General features: G+C 44.4%; 1 protein-coding gene and 1 long non-coding RNA gene across 2 annotated transcripts; one reads left to right on the top strand and one right to left on the bottom strand.

Annotated features, from left to right (window-relative positions):
• Positions 1 to 251: 251 nt before the first annotated feature.
• Positions 252 to 5,290, bottom strand: LOC132672817 (uncharacterized). Its single transcript, XR_013557457.2, has 3 exons — positions 5,181 to 5,290; positions 2,648 to 2,710; positions 252 to 1,949 (listed from the first exon to the last, which is right to left on the bottom strand). It is a non-coding gene; the product is annotated as an uncharacterized LOC132672817 (long non-coding RNA).
• SARS1 (seryl-tRNA synthetase 1) lies at positions 5,270 to 27,179 on the top strand. The gene is made up of 11 exons (XM_060625174.2): positions 5,270 to 5,491; positions 12,299 to 12,369; positions 17,482 to 17,559; positions 18,788 to 18,946; positions 19,923 to 20,066; positions 20,831 to 20,986; positions 23,808 to 24,029; positions 24,587 to 24,716; positions 24,990 to 25,147; positions 26,279 to 26,408; positions 26,750 to 27,179. Exons 1-11 carry the CDS (start codon positions 5,356 to 5,358, stop codon positions 26,905 to 26,907), a joined length of 1,542 nt encoding a protein of 513 aa, XP_060481157.1. The 5' UTR covers positions 5,270 to 5,355; the 3' UTR covers positions 26,908 to 27,179.
• The last annotated feature ends 537 nt before the right edge of the window (positions 27,180 to 27,716 follow it).

Genomic DNA, 27,716 nt, shown 5'->3' with positions numbered 1-27,716 from the left:
TGAGTGAGAAATGGAAGTGTTCTTGAAGCTTAAACTGAAGATGAGGAGAGGCGCCTGGATGGCTCAGTTGGTTAAGCATCTGACTTTGGCTCAGGTCATGATCTCACCATTCATGGGTTCGAGCCCCACGTCAGGCTGTGTGCCGACAGCTCAGAGCCTGGAGCCTGCTTCGGATTCCATGTCTACTCCTCTCTCTCTGACCCTCCCCTGCTCACACTCTCTCTCTCTTAAAAAATAAATTAAATAGGGGCGCCTGGGTGGCTCAGTCGGTTAAGCGTCTGACTTCAGCTCAGGTCATGATCTCGCGGTCTGTGAGTTCGAGCCCCGCGTCGGGCTCTGTGCTGACAGCTCAGAGCCTGGAGCCTGCTTCCGATTCTGTGTCTCCCTCTCTCTCTGCCCCTCCCCCTTTCATGCTCTGTCTCTCTCTGTCTCAAAAATAAATAAACATTAAAAAAAATAAATAAAAATAAATTAAATAAATAAACAAACAAACTGAAGATGAGGATGATTCTGGAACCCTGCAGTGACAGAAATGAGCATGCTTCAGAACAATAGGGACCTATCCTAGAAAGGCTCTCACCACCTGTTCAGGAATCAGCAACAACCAAAGCCTGTTTCCGCGGTAATAAAAGGCATCTAATGATGCCTTCACTCCCCAAATTGGGTGAGGATCAAAGGGAGAACACGTAAAACACTTAGCATGTCCCCTCCCTTCCTTTCCAGTTCAGTTTTCTCTGACACTGAGGCCAGTCACAGAACAACATATGTATGAAGACAAAATTCGTTGCTTTGGGTGTGGCATGGATTCTTACAGAGCAGATATGGACAAAATCCTAGAAGACATCAGGACCTACCATTTCCAGTAGTAGCTGGATTTTCCTGCTTTAGTGCTTTCCTTCACTCTAGTTGAGGGCACTTAACCCCCCAAAAAGATTTCCCTCAGCTGGTTGTTTCCATCAGACTGAGTTGTACCTGGTTGTACTGATGGTTAAATATTTAAATATCACCCCTGCTTATAAGCATAAAGTCTAAACTAGAGGCAGGTACTATCCCCATTATAATAGATGAAGAAACTGTGTCTCCAACAGAATTACTAATGTGGCGTGTAAATCCCTAACAGCCTACCTGCCCCTTTCTGCCAACATTGCTTCTACTCTAACCACACAACTTTTAACTGCCTCTTACTTATAAGCTCTTTCATGCCTCCCTGTCTTGGCCTATGCCTCTGCCTTCACCCCTTCCTTTTAACCTGCTAGACCCCCACGCAGCCTTCAAAATCGCCCCACTGTGAAACTTTCCCTAGCTCACCCACTGAGGACTTCATGGTGAAGAAACAATGACATGGGAATACCACAGTTAACTTACATGAATTCAACCATATATTGTGTAGTATTCCAATGCATCAAACAACAGACATGACCAAGCTTGAAAGTGTGTGGGGGGAAATATGTGAATGATTTTAAGGGTTTCCCAATCACTGACAAAGAAGTGAAACAGGTGACTAGGCAAGAAGATGCTAACGACTTGGTCTAAACCTTAAAGAAGACAATTGAGAACCACAGAGCAACAATGCCTTATTGAAGAGACAGAAAAACTGACGTAGGGTTGCATATACAAGTGTTTATGGATAATTTAAGAGCTATTCAAGGAGAATTTAGGAAATAAACAAACTCCATTTTAGTGCTGAGGTTAACAATTCCACATAAAATGTAATACCCCAAACCACATTGTGGTAGGAGAATGGACACCTCATTCCAATTCTGAGGGAGAGGTGGGATCAAAGTCATCCCCCCCCCACCCCCCATCCTGGCAGCTTTTCCTGACCCATGTTATTTTTAGATGGTTCCTCCTTCATTGTCCAAGGATGGCAACATGAACTTCCTTTGTTACTGTGTTTTTCTGATAGAAGGGAGTGGGCAGCCTCAAGCTGGAGGTAGGGTTGTCAGTTTCTCCTGAAACAGTATGATAAATGTCACTGGATTGTGGGAACCTAGAAAGGTGGGTGCTGCACCAGTCTGGGGGGGCAGGGGTGAATAGTGTATCAGAGACAACTTCCTGGAGGAATAAGGAATTAGCCAGTTTGGAGGAACATGGAAGGGAAGGGGAGTTCTAGCTAGAAGCACGTTGCACAAAGGCTCAGAGATGAGAACGGGGAGCTACAAGTAGGTCAGCATGGGGAATGTGAGGGGGAAATGCCAAGAGACAAGGGGAACATTTTAGAGAAGTCGGTAGAGGGCAGATCATGAAGGGCTTTGACACCTATGCTTGGACATTCTCATGAGGGCAACAGATAGTCGCTGAAGGTTTCTAGACAGGGGGCGAGAGGGTAGGGCTTGCATGTCCAACACTGAGAAATCCTCCGCCAGATCTGAGACGAAAAGAGGAGCTAAAACAAGTCCCAGGAGAGCCCTCCTACGTTAGCCAGCACCGAACTGCTAAAAACAGGGTGGCACCCATGGCTGGGTGCCCACCCTCTTTTCTTGCTCCCTCCCTGCAGGTACTCATGCCCTCTAGGCTCCCCACTAGCTGCCCAGGACCCCCAAGGCCATATGTCAGCTAGGACTCTACTTCCTGAACCTACCACAAGTTTCTAACCGTTCAGCCTACTCCCTGTAACTCACTCACCCAGCAAGGATATAATAAGCACTTACCACGGTAAGGCATTGCGCTGGGTTCCGTGGAGATAAAGATGCACTAAAGGGTCTCTACCCTATAAGAAAAAAAAAAAAAAAAAAAAAACCCAGCACATTTTCTAGTCAAGTACCTCAAGGCTCTGTTTTCTGCTAAAGAATGCTAACACACTCTATCTTAGAGTCTTACCAATATTCAGGTTTTGTCTCTACTGCTTCATTTCCTTGGGCCTCAGTGTTCTTACACAGAAGATAAAGGGGTTGGCCTAGCTATTTTCCAGCTGAGGGGTCCCTGAACCCCTGAGTCCTCAGATGCAGCACCCAATAGCTATTTTCAGTGTTAAAGCTTAACAGAAACCACACATCCATAAGTAGTATGGCTTCACATCATCACTCCATAACTAAAGTATTATGTTGATTTGTTTTTGCGTTAGCTTCTGGCAGTATAGTAACACTGGTTATTTCCTGCTGATCAGAAATTCTAATAGCAGCTGCATATATCTGATTAGTAAGAAGGGAGAGTGAATTTTTAAAAATCATGTTTTTTAGACAAACATTTCAAAACAGGGGGGACAAGGTGATGAAAAGGTTAGGAATTATTAGGCTAGCAGTTAGCTAAGATTCACCTCCAGCTTTAAAAATGCTATGATTCTAAGCTGATGAAGTATGCTATTATGTTAATGTGTTATATTTATCAGGTAACAGCATTTTAAAGGAAGATGGCTGTGATATGACAATAAGACTAATGGTGAAAATTCCTAAGGAAATTTGAAGAGGACAGAATTTTTTTTTTATTTTTTTTTATTTTTATTTTTTTTTATTTATTTTTTTTTTTTAAATTTTTTTTTAACGTTTATTTATTTTTGAGACAGAGAGAGACAGAGCATGAATGGGGGAGGGTCAGAGAGAGGGAGACACAGAATCTGAAACAGGCTCCAGGCTCTGAGCTGTCAGCACAGAGCCCGACGCGGGGCTCGAACTCACGGACCGCGAGATCATGACCTGAGCTGAAGTCGGCCACTTAACCGACTGAGCCACCCAGGCGCCCCCAGAATTTTTTTTTTTAAATTAAGCTTATTTATTTCAAGAGAGAGAGAGAGAGAGCAAGTGAGGGGCAGAGAGAGAGGGAGAGAAAGAACGCCAAGCAGGCTCCACATTATCAACACAGAGCCCGAAGTGGGGCTCAAACTCATGAACCATGAGATCATGACCTGAGCCGAAACCAAGAGTCAGAGGTTTAACTGGCTAAGCTACCCAGGCACCCCTGAAGAAGAGAGAATTTTAAGGTCATCCTTCCAATTATACTGATTGGATTGGCCCAATGGACCTCCTCCCCGAGGCCTGAGCCCCAGGGCAGGCTTAGGAACGCCCATCACCATCCAGAAACTTAGTAAACAAAACAACACACTTTGGCAGTGACTTCACAGACATAGAAGCATTCAGCCCCTATCAGACCTTGCCCTCAGAAGGTTTCAGGGAATCTAACACTTGGATGACTGTTTTCTTACATGTTTTCTTCAGAGACTGCAGGTTCCTACATGTCCTTTACCCTGGTTTTGAATTTAGCATCCTAGGCAAACTGAACCTAGAGAGGCAAACCCAGACAACCCTCTTATTCAAGCCTCCCTCCAGATCTCTACTTGTCAGCTTCACCACTGTCTTTAGCCCTACACTGTATCTAAGTTGGCTTGGCAGACACTTACTGGGAAGCAGGGAGAGCAATGCCATATCCTCATCACAGAAGCCCATGCACATGCCATAAGACCAAGGAGGTCTTAGCATAGTCAGCTGGTGGGGCATTGGGGCGGTGGGGCTCTAAAATCTCTGTAGAGGATGGGGTGAACAGACCGTCTATTCCCAAATCCTCCAAATAATCTCTTGTTACCAGGAGGGCTTTTTGATAACTTTGGCTCCAATCAGCAACCACAATATTTCACTGTAAAGGCCTTTACATTACTAAAATGAAAATATGGTGAAATCTTTGTTCAAGGACCCAATATGTGACTTCAACACCTTGTACTGCCTTCATATCTGCTAAATACTTTCCTCTTTGTTAGAGTCTCTTCATGTCTCTCAACTATTTCAACTGCACTTTTCCAATCCTGTGATCCTAAAGGTTGGTAACAGGACAATATGGTTTACTCAATAATCCGGTTAGGAAAGGTATCTTAGCAGGAAAACAGGAATCTCCTGCTACCAACCTTCAGGACTTTAACATGAGACTAAAACAGAGACTAAAATATGTAACCATAGTCTTGTCACAAGATGGAGAAGAGAACAGAAATTCAGGGAGATGGTCCAGTCTTAGGAACCATCCTTGCAAGACAAAAACTGGCATCTATTGGAAGCTCCAGCTTCCAGACGCCAGAGACCATATTGGCAGGCCTCTGCCTACACTGAGATATGCCCTTTAACATGAGGAAACTGAGGCACTCGCTTTCATGGGACAACCAGAGACCCTACAATCAGCGCTGGGACAGACAGAGACAAAGCCCATGAACCAGACCGGACCTGCGCACGACCTAAAAAACCCACGCCCAAACACTCCACCTTCCTATCCGCGGCCCAGTCTCCGACACAGCTCCTTCCGGCCGAGAGGGGGCGCCTGCGCCCTCCGGCCGCGCCTGCGCGGGGAGGGCGGGTCAGCGCGCCGGCGCAGTGCGGCGGTCAGTGGCTGCGGTCATACGTTCTTCACATCCCATAGTGTGGCCCGAGAGCAGGAAAGATGGTGCTGGATCTGGATTTGTTTCGGGTAGATAAAGGAGGGGACCCAGCCCTCATCCGAGAGACGCAGGAGAAGCGCTTCAAGGACCCGGGACTAGTAGATCAGCTGGTGAAGGCAGACGGCGAGTGGCGACGATGTAAGTACCAGGACGCTCAGGGTGTCCCACGGTTCTAATACCAACTTCATCTCTCTGATCTCGTTACCGCTCCTGAGACCACAGCTTCTGCCCCTCGTCAGTCCCCTCCCTGGTTGCGGTGACTCCGAGGCTCTCACTATCCCCTAAAACGCACGGGGCGAGCCGGGACCGTCCCACCATTTCCCTCCGCCCGGGTGGTGGGAGCTGCCTTCCATGCGTGCTCTGTGCGGCTCTGGTCGGCTGGGGAGGAGCATGGCGCGTGCGCATCAAGAGCTGTCAAGCCTTCCTGCGGCAAGGGTAGCCAGAAGAAAGCTAGAGCGGGAGGTTTGGGGTGAGAGGGTCCCCTTTCCTAACACCTGTCTTTGGTCGCTTTAGGTCCCTTTCTCATCTTCCGTAAGCCCCGAGTGGTGTCCCTCTAATTTGATAGGATCTAAGGCTCCAGCCTGAGACTGAGTCACGTTTGCAGCGTAATAGTTTCAGTCCACCCATATTGGAAGTATTTTGAGACTTAGGCAGCCGCTCCTGGCTAAAAACAAAGATCTCCGAGCTTTGGGGAAGGTCATCCCTCTGACCTTCAGGCATACCTGTAAGAATCGAGGAAAGACTTTTCCGTAGTTGACCGGACATGGGGAGAGAAGCGAGGTGAGGCAAGAACAAGCTTGTAACTATTAAGGCTGTTTAATTGTGATATGTGCAAGTTTTCCGGAAAAGACGTTAGCAGAGTTGGTCTAGAACCTGGAACTGATCCGGGCATCTTTCGTGAAGCTAAATAAAACCAGAGAACCCTCTGCCTATCAACCTCTGCCTGGATTAACTGGAGTAGTCACTGATTGGCCGGAAGCTGTCAAGCACATGTGACTTTTTTTTTTTTTTGTCTGATGCAATAAGTCTGCAACCAGCTGAGGGCCAGGTTTTATGACAGCACGCTGCAAAGGCACTTGCTATCCAAAAATCTGGTGGATTTCTATTAGGGAAATTGATTTTCCTAAATTTATCAGGGTATAGGGTAGGAAAAGAGTATTTGATTAATTCCTGTTGTCTGCTAATTCTGTAGTCTTCATTCATTCTAATGTGGTATTTGACTGTGAGATCCCACCACCGATTCACATGTAAATCTGAATTTTTAAGTTGCAATGGAATTAAATGGAAGAAAAAAACTAGACTGGACACTTTTACTGAATCAGAAGTCAGAAGTATCAGATTTTGTGTCAGCCGTTAAAGACTTTGAATGTGTTAGTCTCTTGTCTGTAACATGCACGTCCACAGGAAATTCTGCCCCTTACATGATGAGTGGATATGTGGTGAAGGGATGAGTTCTTTGGGGACAAGGTTGTTTTATTCACCTGGTATGTCCTAGTAGCTAGGGTATACATATACATACAGGATATACATATACACATGTATACATTTAATCCCAGTACCTAGCACTGTACCTGGTTCTTATGGCTTATTGAATTCACAAATAGTTTCTGTGTTCAGGCCACTATGCCCTTCTGTATGAAAAACAGTTTATGTAGTTTATTTTCAACATACCTGTTGATTTGATTCTTTTCTACCCGACATCCCTTCCAAATACTTTCTTTGCAGCCAAAAGTTCATGATGTTTCCCAAGTCACTGGCTGCCCAAATTGGACATCAACAGATCTTACATCGAGGTTCTTTTACGTCTGAACCTCAGATCAGAGGTTGGGGTTCTTTTGTTATTGGCTGCAACAAGGACTTGTAACCCAGAGCCACATTAAAAACTCAGATCATGTTCCCTGAATGAGGACACAGCAGGCTTCACAAGTATACCTATTTGTCTGCCTGTAGACTTGCAAGACTTGCCACGAGGGCTTTGTGTGGAACATAGATGTCTGATACAACTTGGAGTCATAGTATCACATCGGAGTTGACCACAACTCTTCTAACTCCAAGGATTCAAACTAGGATTTCTTCTTTTTAATAAAGTGTAATATGGCAAGGACACATTTGGACATCTGATAAGCATTTGTCTCGACTATTTCCAAAGCAACTATATTTCAATGTATCTTGAAATCTGCTACTAATTACAGGAATTCTATCTAGCCTGTGCACTCCTGCACGAGATTTCTCTTTACCAACTGTTGAAGTTATTTCCACTTAACCCTACTGCACACGCCTTAAGCCAGGTCCTTCTCATTGGGAGAACTTTCTAACTGCTTTCAGCTTCACCCCAGAGTCACCTAGTGCAGGGCCACATCCAGAACATGTAATCTTTTTGTAGTTTAAATCTAATCATTTTACATCCAGATTTAAGTCTTGCAGTGGCATTCTTACCTTAAAGCAGCGCTGTCTGATGGAAATATAATGTGAGCCACATGTGTGATTGTAAATTTTCTGGTAGTCACCTAAAAAGGGAAAGAAAAACAAGAAATTAAAATTTTTTAAAATTTTATTTTGGAGAGAGAGTGTGTGCAAACAGGGAAGAGGGGCAGTGGGGAAAGAGAGAATCTTAAGCAGACTCCACACTCAGCACGGAGCCGGGCACAGGGCTCCATCCCATGACCCTGGGATCGTGACCTGAGCCAAAATCAAGAATTGGTCACTCAACCGAGCCACCCAGGCGCCCTAGGAAATTAATTTTAGCAAGATATTATATTACCCAATATATAAAAAATTAATATTCAACATATGATCAGTATAAAAACTGAGATATTTTACATCCTTTTTCTTTTTCACAAGTCTTCAGAATCCGATGTATATTTTACATGTACAGTATATCTCAATTTGGGCTTGCCATGTTTCGTATCCTCAATAGCCTCAGGTAGCTAGCGGCTACCATATCAGACAGTGTTGCCCTAAAGCATAAAAATGCAAATTACTTAACATAATTTACAAAGCTCCACATGTCTTCCTAGCCTCATCTTCTGTCACTCTCCAACATATGCCCTCCACTCTTTGTTCTAGCCTTGTTATGCTACCTGTATGCTCTTTCACACACCTGTGATTATTGCCTCTTCTTGGAATATTCCTTACCAGGCTGCTGCCCCCACTTCCATCAGCCCTCTTTGCTAAACCAACTCTGTTCCCATAGTACTACCTCATTTGTTGAGTGTTCTCTGTATCTCATGTATCTTGTTGTGGCGTTTACACTATTTTGATACACAACCTTTCTAAGCTTATTTTTATTGAGATGTAATATATTCAGTAAAGTATGCAAATTTTAATGTGCAGCTTAATAGGTTTTATAAATCTGTATACCTGTGTAACCACCATCCAGATCAAGATCAAAGACATTCGCAGCATCCCAGCAGTCTCTCACGTGCCCCTTCCAAAAATACCAGTATTCTGCCCTCTGTCACCATAAATTAATTTTGCCTGATTTTGGACTTAATATAAATGGGTTTACATAGCATATACACTTTTGTATGTGCCTTCTTTCTCTCAAAATTATGCCTATAAGATTGTTCCATCTTTTCATGTGGAGCAGTGGTTGGTTCTTTTTCATTGCTGTACAGTACTCCCTTATGCAAATATACCAATCATCATATAAATACTCCAATCAGTTCTACTGATGGCCATTTGGATTACTACCGATTTAAGGGTGTTATGAATAAGGTGCTATGAACATTGTTTTGTGTGTCTCTTGGTAGACATAAGCACTCATTTCTGTTAGGTATATGCCCCGGAGTAGAGTTGCTAAATCATGAGGTAGGGACATGTTTAGAGATAGTAGATATTACCAAATAGTTATCCAAAGTAGTCATAGCAGTGAGCACCCCCACTAGCAAAAGAAGAGTTCTAGTTGTTCTACATTCTTGCCCTTAGTATTGGCAGTCTTTTTAATTTTAGCCATTCTGGTGGATTTGTAGTGGTATCTCATTGTGGTTTTAATATGAATTTTCCTGATGACTAAAGATATTGAGCACCTGTTCATAAACCTCTTAGTACTTGCATAGCCTATCTTAAGAAGTGTCTGTTCAAGGATGTTGACAAATTATTATTTGTTTGTCTTTTTCTTACTGATTTGTACAAATTCTTTATCCATTCTGGATATAAGACCTTGTCAGATGTATGTATTGCACATATTTTCTCCCAGTTTGTGACTTGCCTCTCACTCTTTCAGTCATTTAATGAATAGAAATTAATTTTTATGAAGTCTAGTTTATTGATCTCTTCTTTATAGTTTATGCTTCCTGTGTTCTGTTTAGGAAGTCTTTTCATATCCCAAGTTCCTGAAGAGTTTCTCCAATATTTTTTCTAGAAGTTGTATTACCTTGCCTTTCACATTTAGATGGATGATTCATCTCACGTTGATTTTGGTGTATGATGTGAGATAGAGATCAAGTTCATTTTTCCCATGCAGCAAGCTAGGAATAGAAGGAACTACTTTAATCTGATAATAGGTATTTATCAAAAAGCCTATAGCTAATGTTCTTAATGATGAAGTACTGAATGCTTCTCCCCTGAGGTTGGGAACAAGACAAAGATATCTGCTATCACCACTTCTAATCCACATCCTGCTAGAGGTTCTAGACAGTCTAATACAAGGCAAGAAAAAGAAATAAAGGATTGGAATAGAATGTGATGACAGATGGTAACTAGATTTACTGTGGTAATCATTTTGCAGTGTATACAAGTATCAAATCATTATGTTGTACACGTAAGTAATGTAAGATATGTCAATTATACCTCAGTAAAAAAGAGAATTAAAGTGGTCATTTTTTGCAGATAACTCGATTGTGTATGCAGCATCTAAACTATTAGAATTAAATTTAGCAAGATCACTGTATGTAATGTACAGAATCAATGATATTTCTTTTTTTTTTTAATTTTTAAAAACATTTTTTATGTTGGAGTGCCTGGGTGGCTCAGTCAGCTGAGCGTCGGACTTCAGCTCAGGTCATGATCTCACCACTTGCGAGTTCAAGCCCCACGTTGGGCCAGATCTGTGCTGACAGCTCAGACGCTGGAGCCTGCTTCAGATTCTGTGTCTCCCTCTCTCTCTGCCCCTCCCCTGCTCACGCTCTGTCTCTCTCTCTCAAAAATAGACACAGGATCCAAAGAGGCTGCAGGCTCTGAGCTGTCAGCACAGAGCCCAACGCAGGGCTTGAACTCATGGACCATGAGATCATGACCTGAGCCGAAGTCAGGTGTTTAACCGATTGAGCCACCCAGGCGCCCCAATGATATTTCTAGATACAAATAATAATTAAAAAGCACTGATATCTAGAATACTTTTAATAAATGATGTTCAAGATCCCTGCACTGAAAACTACAAAACATTCCTGAGAAATTAAAGATAATGAAGGGATATGCTATATTCATTGATTGAAACATTCAGCATTGTTATATTATTTTTCATTGTCTTTTCTTTCTTTTCAACACCTAGCATGATATTTTCTTTTATATTGCCAGCACTTAACATAGGGCCTTGCAAATAGGGACTAAATAAAAATTTTAAAACCTTTTTATGTCAAAATAGTTACAGATTCACAGGGAGTTGCAAAAATAGTATAAGAAGGTCCTGTGTACCCTTCACCCAGTTTTCCTCAATGACAACATCTAGCATAGCTAGTACAATATTAAAGCCAAGAAATTGACATTGCCACAATTCACAGACCTTATTCAGATTTCACCAGTTTTACATGCACTTTGTGTGTGTGTGTGTGTGTGTGTGTGTGTGTGTGTGTGTGTGTGTGGTTCTATGCGACTTTATCCCATGTGTAAGTTTGTATAACAACTGCCACACTCAGGACAGAACGGTTCCATCACCACAGAGACCCTCTTACTGCCCCTTTGTAGTCCATTCTGTTTTCCCCTCTCCCCTCCAACCCTGGTGACCACTCTTCTGTTCCTATCTCTCTAATCAATATAAGTGAATGAGAAAGTAGTTACATCATTTTGTGCTGAAGTTTATTAGCTCAAGTTCAGCAAAACCTTAGAAAATAGCTACCTAGGTGCTGTCTCATTTCTAGTCATCATTTCACCTATCAAAAACTTGATTTTTGCTGTATTGCTACTCAGGCTTAGATTCAAGTGGTCCAACTTTTGCTAATTAGACTAATGAACCACAATACTGACATGCTAATTTGGGCCACAGTACCCCTATAGGCTGATTAGTGCACTGTCTTCCCCAAAAGAAACTAAAGTATAAGAAACTTAATCTCAGGGCACTTGGGTGGCTCAGTCTGTTGAGCATCCGACTTCGGCTCAGGTCATGATCTCATGGTTTGTGAGTTTGAGCCCTGCATTGGGCTCTGCGCTGACAGCTCAGAGCCTGGAGCCTGCTTTGGATTCCGTCTCCCTCTCTCTCTGCCCCTCCCATGCTCACACTCTGTCTCTCTCTGTCTCAAAAATAAATAAACATTAAAAAAAAATTTTTAAGAAACTTACTCTCAAGGCCGCAGGTGAGATTTATGTCAGAGCAAAGGGAATAACATTAACCATTTTTGGCACAAGTTCATGGGACTAGAAACAAGACTGCCCTCTTTCTAGAGTCTAGCACATATCACAGAGTTTCTTTAAGTGGCTTTTAAGATAATTGAGCAAGTTACAGTTACTTGAGTTTTTTCCAGGTTTCTCAGATGTGTTATTCTACTGTGACATTATCCAGCTTGTGATACTTTCTAATTTCAGTCCCAGAAGGGACTTTTCCTAGTCATCAAATGCTGAGGTAATCCTATTGTCACCACTACATGCCAACTAAATTGGGGGCTCTAAAGCTGTAAGATTTCACAGCTTCATGAGATCCTTTAGCTCTGCCTAAAGGTCCATGATTAAGAGAGGGGGATGTTTTAATTATGCACATGTCTTTGGTATATTCTTGGATTCTTTCTTCTTCAGGCCGATTTCGGGCAGACAACTTGAACAAGCTGAAGAACCTATGCAGCAAGACAATTGGGGAGAAAATGAAGGTGAGAGAATGGTAACAGCCTTGAGAACTTGAGCAGAGGGGTTTCATCTTGCTCTTGGTTAACCCTCATGTAGTGTCTAACTTAGTACCTAATTCTAGGAGGTACTTAATTCTTGGCACCTAATTCTAGGAGATACTGAATTTCTTACCAGGGGAAAATATTTTAAAAATAAAAGAAGGAAGTGGGGAAGGGAACTAAGAGGCACCTTCAGGGAAAGGTGAGTCCATCTTCTGTCTTCAGATATGTCTTAGTCCTTTCAGGCTGCTATAACAGAGTACTATAGATGGGCGCCTTATAAACAAGGGAAGTTTATTTCTCACAGTTCTGGAGACTAGTAAGTCCAAGATCAAGGGGCTGGCAGATTCCATGTTGGTGAGGACCCGCTTCCTGGTTCATAGGCAGGCCTCTTGTTGTATCCTCACATGATAGAAAAGAGCTCTCTGGGGTCTCTTATAAGGAGAGCACTAATCTCTTTGATGAGGGCTTTGCCTTCACGGTCTAATTTACTCTGAAAGACCCCACTTCCAAATACCATCACACTGGGGATTAGGTTTCAACATACAGATTTTGGGAGGACACAGACATTCAGTCTGCAGCAAGATAAGATTCTTGCCACATGGCTCATTCGTTGTCTATTTTGTTCTTTTTTTTTTTTTTTTTTTTTTTTTACTTTTTTTAATGCATTTTAATTCATTTTTATTAATATTTTTTTTTTTTTTATTTTATTTATTTTTGGGACAGAGAGAGACAGAGCATGAACGGGGGAGGGGCAGAGAGAGAGAGGGAGACACAGAATCGGAAACAGGCTCCAGGCTCCGAGCCATCAGCCCAGCGCCTGACGCGGGGCTCAGAGCCTGACGCGGGGCTCGAACTCACGGACCGTGAGATCGTGACCTGGCTGAAGTCGGACGCTTAACCGACTGCGCCACCCAGGCGCCCCGCATTTTAATTCATTTTTGAGAGACAGAGTGTGAGTGGGGGAGGGGCAGAGAGAGAGAGGGAGACACAACATCTTAGTCAGGCTTCAGGCTCTGAGCTGTCAGCACAGAGCCCGATGCAGGGCTCGAACCCACGGACTGCAAAATCATGCATGACCCAAGCCGAAGTCAGGCGCCCAACTGACTGAGCCACCCAGGCGCCCCATTGTCTATTTTGTTCTTATAATAAGAATATAAATTCCACCAGTAATCTTGTCCACTTATTTCTTGTTTTTTAAATTTTTTTTAATGTTTATTTTTTAGAGAGAGACAGACAGAGTCAGAGCGTGCGTGGGGGAGGGGCAGAGAATGGGAGACACAGAAACCAAAGCAGGCTCCAGGCTCTGAGCTGTTAGCACAGAGCCCGATATGGGGCTCGAACTCACGAACCGCTAGATCATGACCTGAGCTGAAGTCGGCTGCCTAACCGACTGAGCCACCCAGGCGCCCCTTGTCCAGTTATTTCTTAAGCTCAACCTACAGTGCCAGAAAGGTTTTCTTATGGTGAACTTGAGATTCTTTGTCTCAGTGTCATCGTGCTATTTAATGAAAAGAGCACAGATAAGGAGTTCAGATCCTGGATTGCTAACTGTGTGGCTTCAGCCAAGTACACTTCTGAGCTTCGGTTTTCTCATGTGTGAAATGTCAGTGTTAACATTCACCTACAGAACAGAACTGGAAGAACTAAAGTTTTTAAATATGGAGAACCTGGCACAATGCCTACAACATTGTAGTTCTTCAGCAAGTGCAAGTAACAACAGAGGGCAAGTAGTTACTGGTTTTCATCCAAAAACTCTTTCCTTGCTTGGAGAATGTTAAGTTTCAGCTTGGGCTTGCTTTGGTATCCAGAATAGTTGATGTTTTTAATCTTTCTTCAGAAATATCCTCGGGGCACCTGGGTGGCTCATTGATTGAATGTCCAACTTCGGCTCAGGTCATGATCTCACAGTTTGTGCAGTCAAGTCCCACGTCGGGCTCTGTGCTGACAGCTCAGAGCCTAGAGCCTGCTTCGGATTCTATGTCTCCCTCTCTCTCTGCCCCTCTCCTGCTGGTGCTTATGCTCGCTCTCTCTCTCTCAAAAATAAATAAATAAATAAATAAATAAATAAATAATCTTTTATAAATTTAAAAAAAGAATGAAAGATTTACTCATTTAAAAAAAAGTCCTCGTATCCCCTTAATCGTTTTTAAAAAATTTTTTTAAAGTTTTGTTATATTTATTTAAAAAAAATTTTTTAATGTTTATTTTTGAGAGAGAGACCAAGAATGAGCGGGGGAGGGTCAGAAAGAGAGGGAGACATAGAATCTGAAGCAGGCTCCAGGCTTTGAGCTGTCAGCACAGAGCCTGACCCAGGGCTTGAACCCACAAACTGTGAGATCATAACCTGAGCTGAAGTCGGATGCTTAACCGACTGAGCCACCCAGGTGCTCCAGAATGTTTTCTTTTCTTTTTGAGAGAAAGGGAGATAGAGCATAAATGGGGGAGGGGCAGAGAAAGAGGGAGACACAGAATCCGAAGCAGGCTCCAGGCTCCAAGCTGCCAGCACAGAGCCCGATGCAGAGCTCAAACTCACAGACTGTGAGATTGTGACCTGAGCCGAAGTCAGACACTTAACCAACTGAGCCACCCAAGCGCCACATCCCCTTAATCATATTTAAAAAACATATTAAATGTTCCCTAAAATCTGTCTCGTTTTTAAGTTGTAAACCTCTAAACTAAACCAAAACATGACATTTTGGAACCTGAGCTAGTAAAGAGCATAACAAAAAGAGTTCTTCCGGATTCTAGCACGTTACACTTCGTGATAATCTGAATCCTTCTCTCTAACAGTATCTTGTTACACTTTCAGCTTGTGACTGGCTGTGGAAATTGGTATCAATGATCATATAGTTTTCTTCCTTTGGGACTCATGATGCTTAATCATTTGCATGTCAGAGGCCCCATAATTATGCTAATTCCAGTGTATGCTCCTGTCTGTATTCTTTGGGGCGTATATATAGTGTCAGCCAAGTATTATCCTAGCAAGAAGATGGAAGTGTTTTCATTTGCAGTAGCATTCTTAGATCCCTTTACTGTAGTCCCGCAACGAGTGTTCTCCCTTACTGTCCATTAGAATGGTCTTAGTGCTTTAATTTGTATAGCACTGGAAAGTATTGAAAAACCTTTTATGTACATCTCATTTTGGTTTTGGAATTTGCTGCAAACCTAGAGTATAGTATATTTGTCAACCTTATTAAAAGGGTAAGAGAATAGGTTTAGGAAATTAAGGGGCTTTCCTAAAATCGCATCGTAAGTTAGTTCCAGGCCCAGAACTTGAACCTGGAACTTGAATTTGCTACCCAGAGGAATTATCAGATAGCAAGGAGCCTCAGCCTATCTTGGCTACTAGATATGGAAAACCTTGAGATTTGAGGCCATTTTTTCCTACCTCAGTAGTCTATGCTTGTACTTAACAAGACTCATTCTGGTATTTTCAGACTTTTGCTGCTTTTTTTTTTTTTTTTTTTTAATGTTTATTTTTGAGAGAGAGACAGAGTGGGAATGGGGCAGGGACAGAGAGAGGGAGACACAGAATCCAAAGCAGGCTCCAGGCTCTGAGCTGTCAGCATAGAGCCGGATGCAGGGCTCAAACCCACAGGCTGCAAGATCGTGACCTGAGCTGAAGTTGGACCCAGGCGCCCCTGGACTTTAGCCACTTTTTAAGATGAGTTTGCTTGAGTCACTGAAGGATGTGAGTTATGGTTAGCATCCTGGCTTTTCACTTTGGTGTATGTGATTGTGTAATAAATCTAAAGGATTTCTATACTTTACCCTCGAAAGATTTGGTTCTTTCTTATGACTCAGTTTTGTGCAGTGGTATATGAGGTTGTATAAACGTAATTGCCTATTGTTTTATGTATAGAATTTAAAGAAATCTTTAGGATATTGTACATGATTTGTAGTTGTAAAACAGGCTCTGAATCTCACCTTGTTTTTGTGCAAGTTTTGCTGAGGTTTTACATACCCTGTTATAATGGCCTTTGATAATTTTCTTTAACTCCTTTTTAAAAGTTTTTTTTTAATGTTTATTTATTTTTGAGAGAGAGAGTGCGAGCCGGGGAGAGGCAGAGAGAGAGGGAGACACAGAATCTGTAGCAGGCTCCCGGCTCCGAGCTGTCAGCACAGAGCCCAACGGGGCTTGAACCCATGAACTATGAGATCATAACCTGAGCCAAAGTCAGACGCTCAACCGACTGGTCCACCCAGGCGCCCCTAGCTCTTTTTTTTTTTTTAAGTTTATTTATGTATTTTGAGAGACAGAGAGTGAGTGGGGGAGGGGCCAAGAGAGAGGGAGAGAGAATCCAGTGCAGGCTCTGCACTGTCAGTGTGGAGCCAGATGCAGGGCTCAAACTCGAATCAAGAGATTATGACCTGAGCCAAAACCGAGAGTCAGACACTTAACTGACAGAGCCACCCAGGTGTCCCTTACTGCTTTTCATTTGGGAAGAGTTTGACTCCTAAAATTATTTTCTTCATGGCTCTGGGCAAGGATTGGAAATGATTTGGCAGACTATCATAAAGAACAGGAGAAGAGAAACCAGAGAATAGAAAACCTAGCCCTGGGCACATTCTGCCGTTTTGCCACACTGCATTGATTGCTTTAAACTTAGTTCCAGATTTGGTGACTTTTTTCCTTAAAAATTTTGTTTTCCTTGGCATCCTAATATTCTATCATCACATCCATTTTTTCCCTTTACCCCCGGTGCTCAGTGCTGGGATTGTTCCTAGGAAGTTGACCAGAATTCACAAATTCACACCCAGGCACCTGCCCCACCACTGAGCAATGGTATGAGCATTTTCACACATTCTTGGTGTCCATAACCCCTCATGTCCAGGGCAGACATTCTTCTCACGTTCCTGTTGGTGTCAGCCCTCTGACCCCGATGGGTTAATTGATCTGGCGAGGATCAAAAAGCTAGAGAGTGGTAGAATAAGGACTTGAAACTTTGATTTCTCACTTCCAGTTTACTAATTTTCCCTCTTATGTGTTGCAGCTTTTAGATTAGTTTATATACTAATTTGGTGTGCGCTTCTAAAACTATGTCAAAATTTTTCTTTCATTTAATATATTGTTTTGTTTTGTTGTCCCTGCAGAAAAAAGAGCCAGTGGGGGATGAGTCCATTCCGGAGGATGTATTAAATCTTGATGACCTCACTGCAGACACTTTAGCTGTAAGTTATTGTCCTTTCCTTTTCTAAGCTGGATTTCTGTTCTTTCATTGTAACTTTATTCCCAGACAAGCAAGTGCTCACACTCTGCCCCACATAGCACTGTGCACCGTTGAATGTGTGCAGCGGGAAGTGGCCCCGTCCGCTCTTGTTGCACTCTCCACCTGAGTGTTTGTTACATCGCAGAGATGGAGACAGATGGAATGGAAAAGTTGAGAGTAGGAAGAAGAGAAAAAAGGAATTGAGCTATGTTTGGTTTATAGAACCTGTTTTCACAAAGTCCAGGAATTTTTCAGTCTGCTGGAATTCGCTAAATATTCCCAACAGTGAACCTAGGGGAGTAATTTTCAAGTTTTTTAGTCATCGAACCTTTTCTTAAAACCTGTAACACAAAAGCGTAGCAAGGGAATAAATACACAAAAGCAGAGTTGCTGCGCTTGAAGGGCTAGGTTGGGGGTCCTATTCCTGTCCAGGCCAACCTGCTAAGGGCTCCCCAGCCCCAAGAAATCAGTTTGAAACACTTGGAAGAAGGAATACAAAATAAGCTTAAGACTTGCTCCTAACAAATTTATAATCTTTCTAGGGAACAGTTAAATGTAGTATGTAAGAGTGCTAAGTTGTTTTAATTAGGAATATTAGAAGGTACAAGTTGTTTTTTTTTTTTAATGTTTATTTATTTGAGAGAGAGAGAGAGAGAGAGAGAGAGAGAGAACACGTGAGCGGGGGGAGGGGCAGAGGGAGAGGGAGACAGAATTTGAAGCAGGCTCCGGGATCTGAGCTGTCAGCACAGAGCCCAAAGCGGGCTTGAACTCATAAACTGTGAGATCATGACCTGAGCTGAAGTCAGACACTCAACCCACTGAGCCACCCAGGCACCCCTAGAAAGTACAAGTTAAGGGAAAGAGCTCTTACAAGAGCTACAGTATTAAAACCCCTGAGATGTACTGAAATGAGAAGAATGGCCAGAATTTATCCATCTCTGCCTTAGGTACCCCAAAAGAAAATTCCAATGAGTTTTTACAGGCAAGATTGTATGTGTGTGTGTGTGTGTGTGTGTGTGTGAGAGAGAGAGAGAGAGAGATAAACTGGTTCTTTGAAAGCCTTCATTGTTAATTTTTAAAATGCTGTCACAAGGATTGTCATTAGAGCACAATAGGGCAGCAGAATCTTATTCCTGCTGTATCCTTGACCTGCTGTGGCCTGAGTACTGGCCTGGCCTGTTCATCTACAGAACCTGAAAGTCTCACAAATCAAAAAAGTCCGGCTCCTCATCGATGAAGCCATCCTAAAATGTGATGCCGAGCGGGTAAAGTTGGAGGCAGAGCGGTTTGAGAACCTCCGAGAGATAGGGAACCTTCTGCATCCCTCTGTGCCCATCAGCAATGACGAGGTAGGTGTGGGTGTCACAGCAGGCGGCTGCCTCCACTGCTCGCCTCTGTTGGGGATGGGGCGGGGCAGGAGGAGGACAGGGAAATGCTGGCACTCTCTGTATAATATGCCTTGTGTCAGAAGCTGGCTTTTTGTAAAATTCACTCTGCCCACCAATTGAGAATTGAAAGAGTCAGATCCTTGTCTGATCGGGAAGTAGCAGAAACAGCAGGTAGGAGGAGACTCCTGGCACAGAAATCTCTTCTAAATCGGGCTGCTGTCCTCCACTGCGTGTTGCCCGTGGTAGCAGCGGGTCCTGTGGGAGGGATCTGCTACATCAACCTCACCCCTCACCCACACCCTGCTGAGAAGCTGCAGGTTGAAGGGAAATCTGCATGATAAAAGTTTCCTGCTGAGTGGGAGCTTCCCCAACACAAAGCTGCTCTGAGCCCAGCCTTTGTTCCCCGACACCCCAGCCGTGGCTAGGCCCATCTGTGCCTCTTTCATTCATTCCCTGGTGAACGAGTGTTAAACTCACTGCTGCCTGGGGTGGGAGACTCGGGAGGTCAGGGCCCTGAGCCCGCCCTCGTGTGGCCCCAGGACCAATGAGAACCTGGAAAAAAAAAAAATCTACATTCTCCTCTGCACCCCAGGCAATGCTGATTGGGGGGGAGGGGGTTGTCCTGTTGCGGATTCTCTAGTAGGAGTCCTTTAAAAGGGTAAAAAAATGTGAGAAAAAGACCTCTTAGAAATTCATGATTTCAGTTCCATGGCTATAATTGCTTCTAGGAATTTGTGAATTATTATTTCTCTATTGAGCACAGATTCTCTAGCAAATTCCCTTCTCTAGTTTCTGTACACAATGACCAAAGCCTAGTGTTTGAGTTCAGCAGTAGTTTCACAAAGCTCTAGGTTGTTCTTGGAATGGGGTGTGGAAAGGTGGAGGTTGCGGGGTTCAGTGATTGTGCATCTTTCTCTCCTGTTCTTGTTTTCCTTAGGATGCAGACAACAAAGTCGAGAGGATCTGGGGTGACTGTACGGTCAGGAAGAAGTACTCTCACGTGGACCTGGTGGTGATGGTAGATGGCTTTGAAGGCGAAAAGGGGGCCGTGGTGGCTGGAAGTCGAGGGTATTTCCTGAAGGTAAGAGTCAGGAACCCATAGCGATGGGATTATAAAAAAGGAGCTAAAAACAATATGTGCAGAAAACATAACCTACTTAAAGAAGCCCACAAATCCAGCACTTGTTCTTGCCTTTCTTCTGCACACTTACTGGCAGTAGATGCAGTTCTCTTTCTGAGGCAGGAAAGTGCTTATCAGGATCCCCTAGAACAAAAGCCACTAAGTGACCCTCTGTTATGAATATATGTTGCACTGACTGAATCACAACAGTCTGCTTTTAAGGAGCTTAGTGTACTTGGACCAGCACACAACAGAGTCGAGCTCAAGTCAATGAGTGCTGGGGTGTGAATAGGCCCAGAGGACTATGAGAACAGGTAGGTAGAGGCAACAAACCCAGAGTAGTTGGGACAGAGGGCAGATAAATTCAGGGAAGACTTCCAGAGGAACATGGGAAAATCATTTTGGAGATTCTGTACATATATACACATACATAAACGTGCTCTCCATACACACGAGTCCAGTGTCGTGAGAGTTACTGCAAGAAAGTCCTCCTGTGCACCCTGGACAAAGAATCTTTTTTGCCTCGCTTTGTTTCTCCTTACAGTGTGCCTAGATGATGTGCTGGGCATTGATGTTAAGAAGGAATCTCTTGGGTCAACTGTTGGGGTTCACGGTCTTTGCTGGCCTCCTGTGTGTCCCCAGTTGCCTCTGAGTGTTAAGTTCTAGCAGATAAACATGATGCCGATAGAACCCAATCACACAGTGCCATGTCTCTGCTCCTTTAGGGGGTCCTGGTATTCCTGGAACAGGCGCTCATCCAGTATGCCCTTCGCACTTTGGGGAGTCGGGGCTACACTCCCATTTATACTCCCTTTTTCATGAGGAAGGAGGTCATGCAGGAAGTGGCACAGCTCAGCCAGTTTGACGAAGAACTGTATAAGGTGAGTAAGCCTGAGGCAGTGTGGCAGAATGCCTTAAGTTACAATGTTTAACTTCAAAGATACAGAGCAGTGCTGACCAGTAGAACTTGCTGTGATGATGGAAATATTCTGTATCATGGCTGTTGAGCACTTAAAATGTGGCTAGTACAATTTTAATCTTTGTTAAATTTTACCTTAAATAGCTACATGTGTCTAGTGGCTACCATACTGGACAGTGCGTTCATAGAGTCTGTATTATCTTTCCCCAGATAATCTGTATGATTTATCTAAATTGAGCATACTTTAATACCATGGGCTTTGAAAAGAAGCACATTTTTGAGTGCTTGGGACAAAAGAAAATTATAGAAGTGGCTGATCTTCCTGTATCCTCCTACTCCTAGCCCCAGACTAGTTGCTTCTGGAGGGTGAGACATATTTTCCTTGGGATGGACGTGGCTTCCGGGTTGTGACTCTTTCCCAATCATGGACCATCTCAGGGAGAGCCATAGCTATTCACGTTGAGAGTCAGAGGGTCGTTCTGATGAGCTGACTCCAACACCAGCTGTGGCACCCGCAGTCTGCCTAGCACGTAGAATTTCTAGAGTGTCTCTGCTAACAGCTGCCCCTCACAGCATAGTCCACTTTTCACTTGTCCCCCATCCTCCTTCTGTGAGAAGGGGGCCACTTTGCTCCTACTGAGAAGGAGGTAGACAATGCTCTTGGGCTCACTTGACTTATCTTAGGTAGAGAGAGGAGTTTAATAGTTAGAACTTCTTCCCACTGGGTCCTATTGATGACTTCTAGTTAGGCTTTCATTCAAGATGCATTGGGAAGCAAATGTTTTCTAAACTCTGATCGTTAGTGTAACCTTGATGTCCTGCCTCTCTTCTCTTTCTTTCTTTTAATTTCTTTTTAATTAAAATTTTTTACAGGTTTATTTTTGATAGTGTGTGCACACACACAGGTTGGGAAGGACCAGAATGGGGGGTGGGAACGGAGGATGCGAAGCCGGCTCTGTGCCGACATCAGAGAGCCCAATGTGGGGCCCGAACTCACAAACTATGAGTTCGTGACCTGAGCGGAAGTCGGACACTTAACTCAGGAGCCCCTTCCCTTTCTTTCTTTCTTTTAATGAGGAGAGGAATGTGTTCATGTATCAGCTGAAACCGGTTTTCTCTTTTCTTTTTTTCCTTATCTCAACCCCAAGATTGGATAATCACTAACAGAGCTTTAGAAGGATGCCCTTCAGGTAACACCAGGGAGAAGCTTATATGGAGGATTATGAGAGGCACACTAGGTGGCAAGTGCCCTTTATGTTTCCTGCATTCTCCCTCCCTGTCTTCCGGATGCTTCTTGGATCCATATACAGGGAGAGTCACGGGTCTCAGTAGTGAGAGTCTGGGCTGGCACTTCTTGCCTAATAACCTCAGTGTGTGAATTCTCTGGAGCAGCGTTGTCCAGTAGAACTCTCTGCAGTGATGGGAATGTTCTTTATCTACTATCCAGTTTGGCAGCACCAGCCACATGTGGCCATCGAACACTTGAAATGTGGCTAGTGCAAGCCAAGGAACTAAATTTTAATTTAATTAATTAACTTATTTTTTTTTTAATTTTTTTTAATGTTTATTTCTGAGACAGAGAGAGACAGAGCATGAGTGGGGGAGGGGCAGAGAGAGAGGGGGACACAGAATCCGAAGCAGGCTCCAGGCTCTGAGCTGTCAGCACAGAGCCCGACACGGGGCTCGAACTCACAGACTGCGAGATCATGACCTGAGCCGAAGCCGGACGCTCAACCAACTGAGCCACCCAGGCGCCCCAAAATTTTAATTTAATTTAAAGAGCCATTGATGGCTAGTGGCTATACTGTATTAGACTGCATAGCTCTGGAGTTTTTCTACGTTGTATGTGGGTAGCCTCATAAGAGGCTAAATTCCCATGGTCAAGTAGCAACGTAGTCTTCCGGGTCCCCCAGCACTAACCCAGAGGAAGTTTCCTCCCTCCATTTTTTAAAATTAAAATAATACAAAGTTTGGAAATGATGGGGAGAAATCATCATCTTTCCCAATTCCTAATACAACAGTTGACATTTTTAATATCCTTTTGGGGGCTTTTTTCATACATCTATCATTTTCCACTACTTCTAATCACAATGTATATAGATTGCTTCAGCATTACATCAAAATCATTTTTCAGTGTTACTTCGTGGTCTTCATAACCATCATTTTTTAATGGTTACATAATATTACATGGCTGTGATGTAGGATTGTTGGCTCTTCCCTTGTTGAAATATTTAGGGGGCTTCCTTTTTTGCCATCATTAAGTCATGTTACAATGAACTTTGCCCTGTTTCTACCTTTTTTTCTTCTGCGTTACTTTCTTCAGCTGAACACCAAAGTGATTCTTTAAGGAGAATAATCCTAGACTAACTCACAAGCACCCCGAAAGCAGAGCCCGGGTCTCCTTTTGCCCAGCAGTGGCAAACTTGGCACTTCGTAAACACCTAACAAACATTTGGCAAGTGGATTCATTTATACTGCTACCAGGACAGCCAACCGTCATTGGCCACTATACGTTATTCATAAAGGTCTCATTTATTAGATAGATAACAAAATATTATCAGAATATCTTACCTCCTTTTAATTTGCATTTCTTTGATCTCTGCTAGGGATCCCCTTTTGGAGTGACCTGTTCCCTCTTTTGTCTTTTTAGCTTCCCCTGCTCACTTCCAGGCAGGGATTGAAGTCAGTTCTCCGCATCCCATCACTCAAATCTTCCCTGTGGTTTCTTCTAGCTGAGGTCCTCACCCCTCACTCTTAACTAATAGAGGTCCCTCCTCCTACAGGTGATTGGCAAAGGCAGTGAAAAGTCGGATGACAACTCCTATGATGAGAAATACCTGATTGCCACATCAGAGCAGCCTATAGCTGCTCTGCACCGGGACGAGTGGCTGCGGCCCGAGGATCTGCCAATCAAGTATGCCGGCCTGTCCACCTGCTTTCGCCAGGAGGTGGGCTCCCATGGCAGAGACACCCGCGGCATCTTTCGAGTCCATCAGTTTGAGAAGGTGAGTGGTCAGGTCAGGGTGAGGAGTAGGACCCTTCTTCCATGCATCTCTCCGGGGTGGTTAGAGGAGAGGCACGATCTGTGTTACTCGGACCCACCCCGGCTTCACTCTTCCCTCTCGCCGCCTACATCTGTTTCTGCCTAAGAAGTGCGTGCTGGAGTGGCTGTGAGCACAGACTCTGGAACCAGGCTGCCTGAGTCCCAGCGCCAGCTCCAACACTTAGCAGCTGTGTAACCTTGAATAAACTGCTTCTCCTCTCTGTGCTCAGTTTTCTCCTCTGCAAAAGGAGGATAATAATAGCACGTCCCTCATTAGGCCTGCGGTGAGGATTCAACTAGTTGATGGGATAAAGTACTTAGAACAGTACCTGGTGTGCACAGGGCAAGAGCTCCACGTAGCATTTGTTCTTGCGGCCCCAGTCCAGTCCAGCGCCAACCTCATGTGGGGCCCCAGCCTCACCTGACTCCCAGGGGTGTGGGAAGAGGTCTTCACTGCAAAGATATCTCCCACTTCAGCCCTGTCCTGTCGTCACGGTCTCCTTGGGTCCTCCTCTGCAGATTGAACAGTTTGTCTACTCGTCACCACACGACAACAAGTCATGGGAGATGTTTGAAGAGATGATTGCTACCGCAGAGGACTTCTACCAGTCTTTGGGGATCCCTTACCACATTGTGAATATTGTCTCAGGTATCAGCGTCCCTTTCCCACGTCGCACAAACACCACCCTCACCAGCAGGGCTGCCACACAGAGCAAAATAGCTCACGATCCAATTAATTGCCACATTAATTAAAACATCACACTCTTATCACTTGGGAGTGTTTGGTGATAAGAATATCTGGGCGTGATTTCACTTCTGGGTGGGGAGAGGATGTAAATTAAGGAATTCTGCAGGTTTGCTAAAGGTCAGTCTTGTGAAATCCCATCCCTCCTTCATGAATTCTAGGGGTTTTCCCTTACAGGTTCTTTGAATCATGCTGCCAGTAAGAAGCTTGACCTGGAGGCCTGGTTTCCGGGCTCCGGAGCCTTCCGTGAGTTAGTCTCCTGTTCTAACTGCACAGACTATCAGGCTCGCCGGCTCCGAATCCGATACGGGCAAACCAAGAAGATGATGGACAAGGTAGACGGCCCCTGGGGAGGCAGGAAATAGGGCCCTTGTGCAGAATAGGTCCATCTTATTTCTCAGTCCTTGGAGTATGTTCTATCCCATCATCATAGGAAAATCTGAGCTTCTCAGTCTAGACCAAAAAGGGAACCTGAAAGTGACTTCTACTGAATCAGGACTGAGTCTATGTATGTATGTATGTATTTTTTAAGTTTATTTATTTTGAGAGAGAGAGAGAGTGTGTGTGTGTGTGTGTGTGTGTGTGTGTGCGCGCGCGTGCATGGGAGAGGGGCAGAGAGAAGGAGAGGAGAGAATCCCAAGCAGTCTCCATGCTGTCAGTGCAGAGCCCAATGTGGAGCTCAGTCTCCTGAACAGAACTGTGAGATCATGACCTGAGCTGAGATCAATAATCAGACCCAACTACCCAACCACCCAGGCGTCCCAGGACTGAGTCCTTTAAAAAAATTTTTTTTTAATGTTTATTTTTGAGAGAGAGAGAGACAGCAGGGGAGAGGCAGATAGGGAGACACAGAATCTGAAGCAGGCTCCAGGCTCTGTACTGTTAGCACAGGGCCCGACACAGGGCTCAAACCCACAAACTGTGAGATCATGGCCTGAGCAAGGTCAGATGCTTAACCAACTGAGCCACCCAGGTGCCCTGAGTCCTTTTAGATAGAAACCTGAATCTAGCTCTATTCTACAGGGTAATTCTAGCTTTTCTCTTTTGGACTTTGTTTTCTGTGACTCCAGATAAAGGATAATCCCCATTTGTCTATAGAAAACAAGTTGAAGGCAGTGTCTTCCCTCTCACCAAAGAAGGTCTGGGTTTGTAAGCTTATCTCTTCAAACCCAATTCTCAGGCCCTAATGTTTTCCAAGTCTTGAAGGGACTTGAAAGGGGTAAAAGGGAGAGGCCCCTTGTTAGTTTCCTCCTCCCCCTAAAGGGCCTAGCTCTCCTCCATTTGCTGGGGCCTACCACTTGTCGCTCATGGAGACCTGAGGAATCTTAATTCAAATCCAGAAAAAGATCAATAATGATTTTGACTTGGAAATCTATGGTTGGGAAGTCTGGCTGAGTGGGTGGTTCCTGGTCATGAGTAAGACCAGGCTGAGTTTCGTGTTCCCTGTGGGGACCCTGTCTTCACAGGTGGAGTTTGTCCACATGCTTAATGCCACGATGTGCGCCACCACTCGCACCATCTGCGCCATCCTGGAGAACTACCAGACAGAGAAGGGCATTGTTGTGCCTGAGAAATTGAAGGAGTTCATGCCGCCAGGTAAAACTCCCTGCCCGGCCATCTTCCTCCTCTTCTGTCTTCATACTCTTCTGCATGGCAAGCCCCTTTCAGAATGTACCAGCCTTTCTTGTTCCCAGACTCTGCCTATCCTCTGGTGCTAGGCGTTACAGGGGGCAAAGTTGAGAGAGTAGCCAGTACAGGTATGACATTCAAGTGCAGCTAAAATTCAGACTGGGGAAGAAAAGAATTAATGAAACCAGTTGCCATCGTGGGTGCCCTTTTGTTCATAGGGATCATTGTCTTGTGGAACTCTCCCCAGAGGCCCTTGGGCTTTGACTCCTGAGATATGATAGGTTATTTGATTGGCTCTCTTCTTCCAGGTCTCCAAGAACTGATCCCTTTTGTGAAGCCTGCCCCCATTGACCAGGAGCCATCAAAGAAGCAGAAGAAGCAGCATGAGGGCAGCAAAAAGAAAGGGGCAGCAAGAGACGTCCCCCTAGAAAGCCGGCTGCAGAACATGGAGGTCACTGATTCTTGAACATTCCTTCCTCCCGGTTTGTCAGGCTCTCGTTTCTGTCAGCTGGGATCTCAGAACCTGCCCACGGGCAGGGAAGCCAAGCACCCACTCGTCCCCACCCCATCTGACTGCATTGCTAAAAGGGGAACAGTCTGCCGTGTACAACACAACGTTCCTGTCTCTTTGCATGGGCATAGGATCCAATCACTGATGACTGATGAAACCATGTAATAAAGCATCTCTGGGGAAGGCTAGGACTATTCCACAGTCTTCTGCCCAGGGCTTGAACCCTGTCTCTGACAGTTGTCCCTGGAACCACACTTCTGCTTTTCCTTCTAAAGAAGGCTGTTCCATTTAGCAAGTCAGACAACCTTTGAGAAGGTAGGTGAAGGCAGGGGTAGATTAGGAAGGGCTCTAGGGGAGAGTGAAAACTTTGTCTTAGACACACAAGCTTGCAGAAGGGCCAGATCCTCCTCTGTAAATCTGACCCTGCTTAAAAGCAGTTAGGTAAGACTAGCTTAGAGGCCAGAGTTGACATAAAAAACCTCACGGTGCTTCTGTTCCCTAGGATGGGCTCCATGGGAAGGGCAGGAGGCTGTGAAACCACAGGAAAGATGAGACTGTGTTTAATCCCACAGTCCCCAGAATCAGGAGCACAAGTTGGAGCCTTATTAACACCTGCTTCTCTTGCCCAGTCACCCCCAAGTGGGAGACCAACCAGAAGAACAGAAGGGAGGGAGGAAGGATATTTTCTCCTTTCTCTGGTGCTCCCTCTGTTGCCCTAATGGCCAGTTGGCCGTTTCCCTGGGGAGGGTGATGTTTAGGCTTTT

Source organism: Panthera onca, chromosome C1 (genome assembly GCF_046562875.1).
Source record: "Panthera onca isolate mPanOnc1 chromosome C1, mPanOnc1 haplotype 2, whole genome shotgun sequence".
Lineage (NCBI taxonomy): Eukaryota > Metazoa > Chordata > Mammalia > Carnivora > Felidae > Panthera > Panthera onca.
This window is presented reverse-complemented; position numbering and strand designations above follow the sequence as displayed.

Excerpts from the sequence above, each read along its gene's own strand:
- SARS1 (XM_060625174.2), top strand. The coding sequence starts at position 5,356 with ATGGTGCTGGATCTGGATTTGTTTCGGGTAGATAAAGGAGGGGACCCA. Across the intron at positions 18,947-19,922 it reads TGCCCATCAGCAATGACGAG|GATGCAGACAACAAAGTCGA; the intron begins GTAGGTGTGGGT and ends TGTTTTCCTTAG. Across the intron at positions 25,148-26,278 it reads CCAAGAAGATGATGGACAAG|GTGGAGTTTGTCCACATGCT; the intron begins GTAGACGGCCCC and ends CTGTCTTCACAG.